Here is a 13,069-nt window from a genome sequence, read left to right on the forward strand (position 1 = left end):
ATCATTCAAAATGAAAATTATAGTTCTCTCAATGTTTATACAAAACACTCTCAACTACTAGAAATCTTGTTTGTTTTCGAAAATAAGTATGATTTACCAGTTTCACTTTTTGTGTTCACAAACATTCGTTGAAATATATCTTTTGAAATCTTAGGATTTAAATTGTGATTTGCTAGTGGATAGAGTAATTGTATGTACTATTATTCAAATCTTGCAACTTAAGCAAGCACAGATAATGCTAAAATGTGTTGTCCTGGTAAAATGTATGCAAACTTTATCGGGTTGAATTATTATCGTGACACTAATAGCATTTAAGTTACAAACTATCTTACATCTTTCTGTTCTTTTTAAAGTATCAAAGTAAAACGTGCAATGGATAAAATATCAAATTCAGTCAATTGTATCTTTTTATTGTTGATGTTTAAACTTTAATATATGATTAACATATGTATAAAGCAGGTGCATCGGTAAACATGAAATTTAACTCTAGTTTGTTGTATTTTTGTAAGATAACTTAAAGTATTACATCACTTTAACGCTTTGAAAGCGTTTGAATGATCGTTTTGGGTTTTAAAGTTTTCTTTTCTTCATTAATTTTTTAAGGAAGTTCGTTCTTCATTTAAAAAAAAACAAGATTTTCATAACTCTAATATATATAAGTAGGGGATTGATAAGGAAACCAAAAAAGCAATCAATATTTAGGTCATTTCGAGAAATCAGCCATTCATAAAAAAAAAAAAAAAAAAAAAGGGATCAATTGGCATTTTTTTTTAAATTCATTCACAAAGATTAAACCAGAGGATTCCGAAAATATAACGAAAATTCTAAAATTTGACAAGCGGACATCCTTAAGGTGGTACATAACACTACAGGCAGAAATCTCTGTAAAATCAGCTAAACGTTTTAATTACGTTATGTTGATAAGTGAATATTAAGCTCCTCAATGATCAAACTTAGTGTTTTGTCAAACTGCTAAATAAGCAGTTTTAAATTATTCTTTTTGATAAATTGATTGGTTGAAATATTTTGAAATTCTTATTTTTTTGTCAAAGGGTCAAAGTAAATACTTTTTCAAAATTTTATGAAAATTTAAACGAGCCAAATTAATTTTAGTGAAGGTGTTGGGTACCAACTTAAGTACTGTTCTAAGTTAATTTGTTCCATGTTTGTCCCACTAATAAAGCATAACATTACAATTACTTTACCAAATGAATGCATTGTATTACATACTACGTTTCATAACAATCATTAATATTCATTACAAAAAAAGCATACATGTATATACAACATTTCATACTGAACATTTGGTAACCATTTTGAAAATAGGTATTTTAAATTTCTTTGCAATGTCTAATTAAACCAAATTTGAACAGTTAAGGATGTTCGCTGCTCAGTTTCAAAATAGATAACTTTTCATAAAACTAGTATGTATTGATAGGTAATAAATTGAGGAATCTAAAAAGCAAAATAAAATATAGGGGTCAATGTGCTTGTTTTTGAGATATTATCCATTGGAATTTTGCAAGGAAAATGTTCTCTCTTGATTTTTCATAGCTTTATCATTGACCAGTTAAAGTTCTCAAATACTATTAAATTAAAAATTATTAAATTGTATAAGACGTTTACAAATGACTTATAATTATACATGTAAAAGATTTATAAAAAGAAAAATGGGGATTCAAGGGGAAATTTTTTTAAGGCATTCACATGGAAAAAATCAGAGGATGCCGAAATTCTGACAAAAATTCCAAAACATGACTGCAAACATCCTTAAAAAAATGCTACTAGCTTCTAAAAGGTAATCATACATTTGTTGACGTATATACTTAGTCTGAGTCTGTATCAATTTAAACAATAAATGTTTTCTGCTTGGCATTTACAATTTTGGGTCAAGTTTTTCTATAAAGTTACTTTCAACTGTTGAAAATGAAGAAAATCACTTCTAGCAATATACTCAAAAGTGAATATGTAGCTATATTTTGTTTTGTGTTATTTTATTGATATTTCTGAATATCGGATTGTTCTTACAAATATTGCTGAGGTTGCTGATCTTCTGAATCAGCATTTTTATATGTTGCACTATACTCTGCTGTAACCGGTGACTGCTTGGAGGTGGTTATTGCTGTCCTCTTTTTCCAAATTATATAACCAAAGAGCAGCAGCACTAAAACGCCAAAAAACACCACAAAACCAATAAGAATAGGCGTGGAATCTAAAGTAAAATAACAATATTATAAAAAAAAATAGCTGCTTAAGCCACATTATTGTTTATCATTTCACTCTGTTTCTATTCGAATATGATTTTCAATTATGTGTTGATAGGAACAATGAATAATTGATAAATAAAGTTTGGTATTTCATAAATTGTCATTCATGAATTTATGGCACATGTCAATAAAAACCGTAGTTGTTTGGTTAAGCTAAATTGATCTTCTCATTTTGTTTACAACAACGTTACTTTAGCAGGAAATGCCTATCTATCTAACGCAACTTAGATCAACTTGCTTATTGTATATATAGGCTTTGTCTTACTCAGTCATCAGTTTTAATCATGACATTGTGGATGTTATGATTTCTTTTCGTATTTCTCGTTTTGTTCCATGGTGATGTCAGTTTTTCATCGTATACAGATTTTGATTGTTCTTTTTGTATCTTCTGCATATGCTTTGATATCAAAATGAACGATTCTAACTTATCGAATGTCTAGTCCCGCATTTTTTTCTGTATTCCTTTATGTCAAAGCATCTTTCGCGAAATAACAGTATATACAAATTCAACATGATCAACTTTATATAAATATATATATACTGTGAAAGAATGAAACTGCACCCATCTGGACATATATATATATTATATTATAAATACTACGAGAAATTTTGTCTATTGATTCAAAAAAAAGGAAAACATCAGAAAACCTTTTTTTTAATACGTTGTCCTCTCAGTTGCCTTTTAAACATTTTCAAAAGCAATACATCAATCAAGAATGTTTTTTTTTCAATATATGTCATTTATACAGAATTATAGTTGTCAATTTTGTAAATAAAACTTAATTGTCTTATGATCATTAAAACAATTTTTTAAGAACTACGAATGGAATTGATGTATGCAATATGTTAGTCTTTGGTTAACATTAACATTGAAGTTATGGACTAAATGTTAAATTGAGATAGTATTGCTCGGTGAGGACCCAAATTATTTTCCCGCCAATTTTAACTTAAAACAATGTTATCTTACCTGTAGAACTTGTTTGAGGTGAAGAGGTTGCGCCAAGTTCACCTGACATTTTAGTCAGATAGCTATGACATGTTGGTAATCCATTTGGTACTTGTACATGTTCAAAAGATTCATTCAGCATTAACGCCATACCTTCCACCATATGTTTATCAATGTGACAGTGCATGAACCACACACCTGGGTTTCTGGCCTCTATTCTTATTATTACATATCCCCCGTATGGCACCACTATTGTATCTTTGCGCACAGGATCAACTGTATTAATTCCAGGAATTTTATTGTAATCATTCCATGACGAGTTTCGCCATCGTGCATTATTACAACTGCTGTCCATATTTGGGAGTGTATTGCTGCATTTAATATCGTCTGTAAAAGTAAAGTGTCCGTCAATAGTTACCTCGGGAAATTCCATTTTTAGAACTTCGTAAGTATGGCCATGCATGTGAATAGGATGCGAAATGTAAGCTCCCGTACCGAGATTTAGTAAAACCATAATAATTGTAGACCCTGATTTCAGATTAAGTGAATGGCTACAGTGACAAGTTTCTTCGTCAGTGCATCCATTACAGCTGGTATCTACTTCAGACGGTTGTGTAAGAGCAGACACAGTTGGCCATCGAAAAATTCGGCCATTTATGGATGAATGTTCTTTTGGAAAACCGAAGTTCAAAAAATGTAATGCATTTTCATTGGATTTTGGTATATCCTGTAAAACAAATTTTCCGTCGTCTACATTTCTTCTGTCTTTCAAGTCATTAACAGGAACGCATGTCATGTTTTCCTCGAAAGGGTATGTTTTGAACGGACAATTCAGGACTCGACTTTTAATATTTTGCTCGTAAACCTTTACTTGCGGATTAATATTATTAGAAACATTAATAAACCCAAGTCCAATAGGAGGTGTTATTGTTAGATTAGGTGACGAAAGGATGCTAACAGTAATGTTATATATCCCTTCCGTTGCATAATCCAGATCGAGTTCAAAATCATAACGTTCAGCAGGATATATAATGATTTTGTCAACGACAGTGGGAATGACCTCAAAACCATCGGTTTCTGTTACATTTAACTTTAATCCAGGTATAGCAAACAAGAGCACGTGCATTGAACCTACCCCTATAAGTCTAAACAGACATCGATTGCCTTTTGTAACATGAAATATTTCTAGAGGTGCAAGGTTATCTTTAAGCTCTCCTCTTCCATTGATCAAAATCGAATTTGGATATTTAACGTTCTCCTTCACATTTGCATACAACAGGTCCATTGCGTTATATAGATGATTCCATTCTTGTATCTGTACAATATGTTGTAATTCAAATGGTACTGGGTCCCTTTTTCTGAGAACGATAAATGCACCGTACATGCCCATATCTCGTTGATTACCTACATGTGAGTGATACCAGTAGGAGCCCCCAAATGTTGGCTGGAAGGTATAATTAAAAGTCTGTCCTGGTAGTATCGGACATTGAGAAACAAATGCCACGCCGTCCATTGCTGGCCATCCAAGTTGGTCAATACCGTGCCAGTGAATAGTCACAGCTTCATTAATCATATGGTTTGTAACTAGAATCGTTATTTTCTGGTTCTGATAAATAATAATAGATGGTCCTGGCATAGATCCATTTGCAGTAATCAAATGTCTTGTATGATTCCAACCGTCAGCAGTTATTATATCATCTATAGGGACTGGACCGTTTATTGCTGTATTAATGGAATACAGTTCCCGATCCTTTACGTACACTTGTCCGATATCTTTTTCACCAATCATAGTAAAAGCAGATTTTATATCAAGTGATGTAAAACAGTGAATTGCATTCTCATCGCAACGAAAGCAGACAACGATACCAACAAATCCATACACGACACAGATAACAGTACTAAACACCTGAAAATGTACAGAAGATATGTTTTTTTAAATGTATGTAATTCACCAGAAAACAACGTATTCCCGAAGTATTACTTTCAATGTATTGATATATTATGGTATTCAACCATGGCCTTTTAAATGATTGTTGATGTAAATGGTCTCTTTTATAACTTCAGCGTTTATTTAGAAAGCAGTTGAGATCATGTGTATTTGCAGAGGTGCACACTAATAATCGGTAGTATATTTTTGCCAATGATAAAATGTGGTAATTTAAGGCGACATTTGTTTAAATCTCTTTTAAATATCGTACATGGATCAGAAGAAACTCCTTAAACGCTAAAATAAAATGAACATAGTTAAAGGTCTGAAAAGTACACCAACTGACCCAAATACAAAAATAATCAATAAAATACGACATAATACAACCCTTGCTGACATTTTTTGTTTGGGACAGATACGATGATATGCACCGTGATCAACCTCCCATAACAAAAATTAATAAAACATTATTGATTAAAATTCAGTTTAAGAACAGTATTACATTCTATGACAACGGTATCATAAAAAACAACAAAAAAAAACAACACTTTTTCTAAATTGGCTAGAGGTATATGGGGAAGGGTTGAGATCTCATCAACATGTTTAACCCCGCAGCACTTTGCGAATGTCTAAAGTAAGGAGCCTCTAGCTTGTGTAAGTCTTGTATTATTTTTATTGTTAGTTTCTAGTGTACAATTTGGAGTTTAGTATGGCGTTAATTATCATTAAACTAGTATATATATACGTGTTAAGGGGCCAGCTGAAGGACACCTCCGGGTGCGGGAATTTCTCGCTGCATTGAAGACGTTGGTGACCTTCTACTGTTGTCTGTTCTATGGTCGGGTTGTTGTCTCTTTGACACAGTCCCTATTTCCATTCTCAATTTTACTACAACCAGGTTTAATACAATTCTTTCGACATAAGAAAAATTGTACCACGTCAGGAATATGATAGATGTTTCTATTCGTTTGATGTGTGTTAGCCTTTTATCTTGCCATTTGATAAGGAACTTTCCGTTTTGAATTTTCCTCGGTATATTCGTTATTTTACTTGAAGTATACTCATCATTTCATAATTTACAAAAGTGACTCAGTATTTTTCAAGATATTTACGTTAAAAGTTTTATCTATTCAGTTTATTTAATTAATAAGACAATATATATTTCAAACATGTGTTTCTTGACATAAAATATTATCATCCACAATGCAAAATGCAAATGGACATTAAAATATTAATAATACACAATTTCATTCAAGACATTAACAGTATATTATAAAAACAAAATAAATTAATGTTAAAAGAAAGACTGACCTTAAAAAATTCCATTGCCGGATGTTAGCAATGTCGGGTGCTTTTTTGTGATTGAGAGACATTACATTACAACACGGTGAAATATATATATTTATTTCTTTAAAGAAATTCCAATTTCTTTTTTTAAATACTTTTCTAAGAAAGCCATTCCTTCTTTTAATTTTATTGATATGTAAAACTGTTTCCATTGTATTTGTGAATGTTTTAAAATTACCAACTAACACAATAGCTTATAAATAAACGTGCATTAAGTCATTGTGTATACAATTACAGATTATGACAGATTTAAACCCCTTTAACTTAAATTAGATATTTAAATGATAAATGCACTCCTAATTCTTAGAAGTGACTAAACAATATGTGCATGTTGGTGCAAATATTCAATTGAATTTATAGAAAGGGTTATATATCTATTTTATCCGGTTTTACATGAAATCAAATAGACTGAATATGTCGCATTTAACCGAAAAATTGGCACATATAAGTATCGGTGTTAGGCTCATGGAACTTAAATGACCGAAGCATTTTGTAGACAACAATACATATTGTAACAGTTTCATATTTAGTCAAATTTTGTAGATCAACCCGTATACTATAGATTTCAATATAAATCTAACTGTGACTTTCAATTTTTAGGTTAAAAAAAAAATGTTATTCCGGTTGATTTATCGCTAAATTCAACAATTCATTGAAAAACAAAATAAGTTAAGATCGATAGAAATTATGTTTCAGGAGTTGAATTTAAACGTTAAGAAAAAAAAAGTTCATTCCAAAACGCCTGTTTATTTTAAGACTGGGCATGTTCTTACGCGAAGAAAGTTGGAATATATTTAAAAACTCTTGTATTGTCTATATAGTCATATGATCCGGCATGTCATCATTGCTAAAACCAAAGGCGTATGAAAGAGGGATGAAAGATACGAGAGAGACTTTCAAACTCATAGATCGAAAATAAACTTACAAGCTAAGTCAACGCTTAATTGACTAAAATAAAAAAAAATTCTGACAGACGAATACTACTACAAAAAAACTCATTTGGTCGAACAGTACGCGTATTTCCCAAATTTATTCTGTGGATTCATTATTATTCGTTGGATAGCAATTTTGGTGGATTTCGTTGAAACCGGGAAAGCACGAATTTCAATGTCCAACAAGTTACACATTTTCTATAAAATGTTTGCAGATTTTTACAAAACATCGAAATTCAATATCAAAGAAAGTGCAAGTGTTCACGATCGACGAAAATGTGTATCGAAGAAAATAAACGAATCCATAGTATGATTCAGAACATGCATATTTAACCTTCAAAAAAACATACGCCTTCTAATTATAGTAAGCATTGGGAAAAACGAAACGTATAACATCGCGATTCTGCATAAAATTTCTATAAAAACTATAAAAAAAAACTGCGTGTTGAGGTCGACCTGGAAAATTGTTCGAACAACTCTTTTATATATTTTATTTACACAAAAAGCAACACAACATAGAACAATAGAAAAAACAATATAAATATGGACTAAAATAAACTCTACAACGACAGATGTAATGTCAAAATAAAACAAGCGTGCTTGTCAACATGTTAAGGATTGTTTATGTGTTCCATATGTTAGAAATAAAATTCACAGAAAATTGAGAACAATATAAGACGAAACATTTTCAAACATGCATGTGCATAATTGGGAGTTTAGTATGACGTCCATTATCACTGTACTAGTATATATATCTATATTTAAGGGGCCAGCTGAAGGACACCTCCGGGTGCGGGAATTTCTCGCTGCATTGAAGACGTTGGTGACCTTCTACTGTTGTCTGTTCTATGGTCGGGTTGTTGTCTCTTTGACACATTCCCTATTTCCATTCTCAATTTTACTACAACCAGGTTTAATAAAATTCTTTCGACATAAGAAAAATTGTACCACGTCAGGAATATGATAGATGTTTCCATTCGTTTAATGTGTGTTAGCCTTTTATCTTGCCATTTGATAAGGAACTTTCCGTTTTGAATTTTCCTCGGTATATTCGTTATTTTACTTGAAGTATACTCATCATTTCATAATTTACAAAAGTGACTCAGTATTTTTCAAGATATTTATGTTAGAATGTAGATTGCCATGGTCAGTTAGTTTTCATAGAGTTATCGTTCTTTGTATAGTTTCTTCAATATTATGGTCCGTTTATTGTTTTGTAATTAGAATTTAGAGATTAGAATAGAATGTTGATGAGAAACGTTTGTTTTTATATGTGCCTCAGCCTACCCAGAAAATGTGAGCTAGCTTCCCTAGATGGTGGAGGTACCCGAATTTCGTAATAATTTTAATACATCATCGTTATAATAGTGTATGAACACAAAGTAAGATTTTCCTACATAAACATTGAAAATTTGACACTCAGCATCAGCACATCATCGCCACATGGTACCTCGTTTTCGCACTTGACCACGATAAACAAGAAAAACAATTTGTTTATGTCTTTGCGTTTTATTATGAACTTACTGTCGAGCGTTTTATTCTGAACTTACTATGTTGGATTGCATTTCCCTCGAACACTCATGAATCAAGGTGGCAGTGACGATGAAAATTTTTACCTCAACCCAACATTTCTGTCATTTAATAACATTTCAGACAAATCCGTTTTAAGTGACACTTTCCTTAGCAAAAATTGTTTGGGCGAAACATATACACCAATTTCAAGGTCTGATTCTGACTCTAGTTTTGCTGAAAAATATTTAATGGTACAAACTCCCGAAACACCTGAAATAGACCCAATTCAGCCATACTTCACAAAAACTGTATTAACACCTGCTGATATTGATGAACAATTAGTTTCCGCTAGACAAAATATAAAATGCAATTCCGAAAATTTGAAGAAAGTAACATTTAGTACAAGTACCCCCTCAATCATAAATTCAAGTTCAAAATACAGGAGCATTGCAATAATGGAAAAATTGGGTACATGCCGAAAATTTGCGGGTTATCCTAAAGACAATGGAACAAAATTTCTACGAGAATTTGAGTCATTCTGTAAGCTTCACGAACTAGACATTTTAAATGAAAAGACAGTTGCTGCTTTTCATCTTCATTTAGAGGGACCCGCCCTCACTTGGTTTAACGGTCTTAGCCCGGATCTTTCATGGACCACTGTAAAGAGACTATTTACTGACAAATATGTTCAGATTGGTTGGCAGCATCCTTCGGTAGTTATAGAAAGTGAAACTTTTCACAATATGCAATTGGGTCCAACACAGGAAATTGAAGATTTTTCTTGTCAAGTTCAAGAAAAGGGGCAAATATTAGCTAAACCTGAACATGAAATTATGTTTCGTTTCATCAATGGTCTACCTGAGAAACTAGCGTTTTATGTTAGGACTAGTCATCCAAAAACTCAATCAGAAGCGTTATCATTTGCCAAAGCAGGCGAGGCATATAAATATCGAATTCACGAACAATGCGCCGCTGTTGGAAAAGGTCCCTCATTCCGAAATGCTCCACATTCCGATGATATATCGGAGATGAAATCGCAAATTTCTGAGTTGACTAACATGATGAAGAGACTGACCCCTGATAAGACATTTCAACAAAATGACCAACGACAGTCATCAGGTTGTTTTAATTGTAGTTGTACCGGACACGCTAAAAGGTATTGCAATTGGAATGGAAGTGGAACGATATCGGCTGACATTTCTTGTCAGCTATGTAATCAGTCAGGACATGGTGCAGGTCAATGCCTAAAATTCAAAGCAAAAACTGATAACTATAATAGGAATCGTGTTGTTTGTCAGATATGTTCTAAACCAAACCATACAGCATCTGAATGCTATCACAATCAATTCGCTCAACAGGGAAACCCGAATTTCCTGGGGGACACCAGGCACGGCCCCTCAGGAAGGTAAATGGTGCCGAATATCGAGAGCCTGCTCCTTTTCGTCATTCAGGGATTGTAAATACTTTGACTAATACTAATAATGTACCTAGCTTTAGTGGTTATAGTGACAATGATACATCCGAGTTTTACTCTGACAACGAAAATTTTTCGATTGCACGAACAGACTCTAAGTTTATCTATTTACATGTTAAATTTCATTCTGTACAAGTTGCAGCACTCCTTGATTCGGGAAGTTCAATCAATATTATGTCCACAAGTTTATACAATTCTATTCCACAAGCGTGTAAATCGATGATTGATGTAAATAATGGTGACAATATAAAGTTAGCTAATGACCAAAATGTGCAGGTAAAAGGTACTGCTACAGTGAAAATGTACTATAAGGGTGATAAACATTGTTTACAAGTGTATATACTGGAGCAAACGTCCCATTCATTTATTTTGGGTACATCGTATTTAAAAGACAATAAAATTACTATTGATTTTGGAGAGTCCGAAGTTGTTCAAAAACATGCAAACATAAGGTGTCGAAAACGCATTACTCTAGATCCACACAGCGAAATTATAATATGGGGTAGACTACCGAGAAATATTCACTTCGGTTATCAAGGAATGTGCGAAAGTAGTACTCAGATATTGTCACATGGTTTAATTTCTAGTAAAGCCGTAGTTACTGTATCACAAGACAGAACCGTACCCGTTAAAATTTTGAATCCCGGCAGTAATTCTGTTGTTATTCCGAAAGGTAAAATCATTGCCAAATTTAGTCAATTGACCGAGGAGTACCAGGTCCGACATGTTAATTGCAAGAACAATGTTCCTGTTGTACAAAATATTAATTTAGTGAAACAATGTCCAGCTGAACAAGGTGACAGCATAAATTGCGAATTTCTAGAAAATTTTGAAATTAATCCGAATCTAAAGGACGATCAAAAGATTGCATTAAATCATTTATTATGTGACAATAAGGAGGTATTTGTAACAACGGATAGTCCGAATCTTGGCTGCACTGATATTGCTCAACACCATATCATACTTAAACCAGATATGAGACCTTTACATCAAAACCCGTATAGATTAACTCCTCACAAAAAGGAGGTATTAAGACACCATCTTGATGAGCTTCTACAACAAGGTGTTATTTGTGAACTCAACGCAACTGAAGAGGTACCGATTACGAGCCCAGTTGTTTTAGTGGCAAAACGTTCGAAACCGTCTTCTGAACAAATAAGTGAAAAAACTACTAGTTTAAGACAATTTAGATTTTGTGTCGACTTTCGTTATTTAAATACCCAAACGGAGCCTCTTAAATCATTTATTCCGGATATACAAGAGCTAACAGAATCCTTTACGGAACGAATTCCAAATTATATAGCGTCAATAGACATGAGTAGTGGATTTTTTCAAATGAAGTTGTCACCAAATAGTTCGAAATATACCGCATTTAATACATGTTTCGGGACTTACAAGTTTTTGCGAGTACCAATGGGTTTACACACAGCTCCCAACTCATTTCAGTTGTTAATGGACAAGATTTTACGAGGTTTGACATTTAAATCTTGCTTATGTTATCTAGACGACGTTCTCATTTGCTCCGAAACTTTCGAACAACATATGTCTGATCTTCAAGAAGTTTTTGATCGTTTCCGTAATGCAGGGCTTAAACTTAATCCACAGAAATGTACTTTTGCAAATTCGTCAGCAATATTTTTAGGACACCATATTTCAAAAGAAGGCATCCGACCACCTCCCGACCGTGTCAGGGCTTTGAATGACTTTCCTCCTCCACAGAATGTTAAACAGCTACGTCGTGCGTTAGGTATGTTTAATTGGTTTCGGAAATTTATTCCAAACTACAGCTCAGCGGCCGAACCGCTTACTCGATTATTAAAGAAATCTGCTAAATTTGTGTGGTCACAGGAACAGGAAACAGCATTTACAAGAATCAAACATTTATTGCTAACATCCGCAGTTTTGGCATTTCCTAGATTTGATTTACAATTTTTCCTAGCAGTAGATAGTTCAGCGACAGGTATAGGCTACATGCTTTATCAAAAACACCCAAGTGATACAGGTGAACAAATCCGAGTGGTACGGTTTGGGTCTAAATCATTGAACTCATGGCAGAAATCATACGGACCAACCAAATTGGAATTACTAGGAGTTGTTACAAGTATAGTTGACTGTGCTAGTTATTTACGCGGAGACAGATTCACCGTAGAATGTGACCATCAGGCGTTGCGATCATTATTTCAAAATCAGTTTAAAGGAGCCATTTACGACCGATGGTTAGCTGTGTTACAACAATTTAATTTTGATATCAAATACAAGCCTGCCGCCGATATGCAAGTTCCCGATGCACTTTCAAGAGTCGAAAATGCGCCACTACTGGACGTTAATGCGGAAGAATCACTTAATGAAAATGACCCCCATTTTCCGTATGAAGTCGAAGAAGTTGGAAAAATTTCATTTGTTAATTTTGCAAAACTCAGTACTGACGAAATCGAAACGGGTTATACAGCAGATACCGAGGAGGAGTCGAGTAAATTGACATTCAAACAAGAAAGTATTGATGGACATTCGTCTTTACCGTGCAATTCAGTGACTTTAGCCGATAGTGGGATTACTTCGAATTACCCTGATGATAACCGAACTACTAATGAAAACGATTCACTTTTTATCGATAGTCACTCATGTGACGTAGATAGTTCCGAAAACAATTCTTTTTTACAGAGG

The 13,069-nt window shown here is 33.3% G+C and overlaps 1 protein-coding gene across 1 annotated transcript; it reads right to left on the reverse strand.

Moving 5' to 3' along the window:
• Nucleotides 1-1,921: 1,921 nt before the first annotated feature.
• Nucleotides 1,922-6,534, reverse strand: LOC139496198 (uncharacterized). The gene is made up of 3 exons (XM_071284666.1): nucleotides 6,452-6,534; nucleotides 3,235-5,119; nucleotides 1,922-2,212 (listed from the first exon to the last, which is right to left on the reverse strand). Exons 1-3 carry the CDS (start codon nucleotides 6,464-6,466, stop codon nucleotides 2,025-2,027), a joined length of 2,088 nt encoding a protein of 695 aa, XP_071140767.1. The 5' UTR covers nucleotides 6,467-6,534; the 3' UTR covers nucleotides 1,922-2,024.
• Between the last annotated feature and the right edge of the window lie 6,535 nt (nucleotides 6,535-13,069).

The sequence above is a fragment of the Mytilus edulis genome, chromosome 11 (genome assembly GCF_963676685.1).
Source record: "Mytilus edulis chromosome 11, xbMytEdul2.2, whole genome shotgun sequence".
NCBI lineage: Eukaryota > Metazoa > Mollusca > Bivalvia > Mytilida > Mytilidae > Mytilus > Mytilus edulis.

Coding starts and splice junctions, on each gene's coding strand:
- LOC139496198 (XM_071284666.1), bottom strand. Junction 2,213..3,234: donor ACCTCAAACAAGTTCTACAG/GTAAGATAACAT, acceptor ATTTTACTTTAG/ATTCCACGCCTATTCTTATT.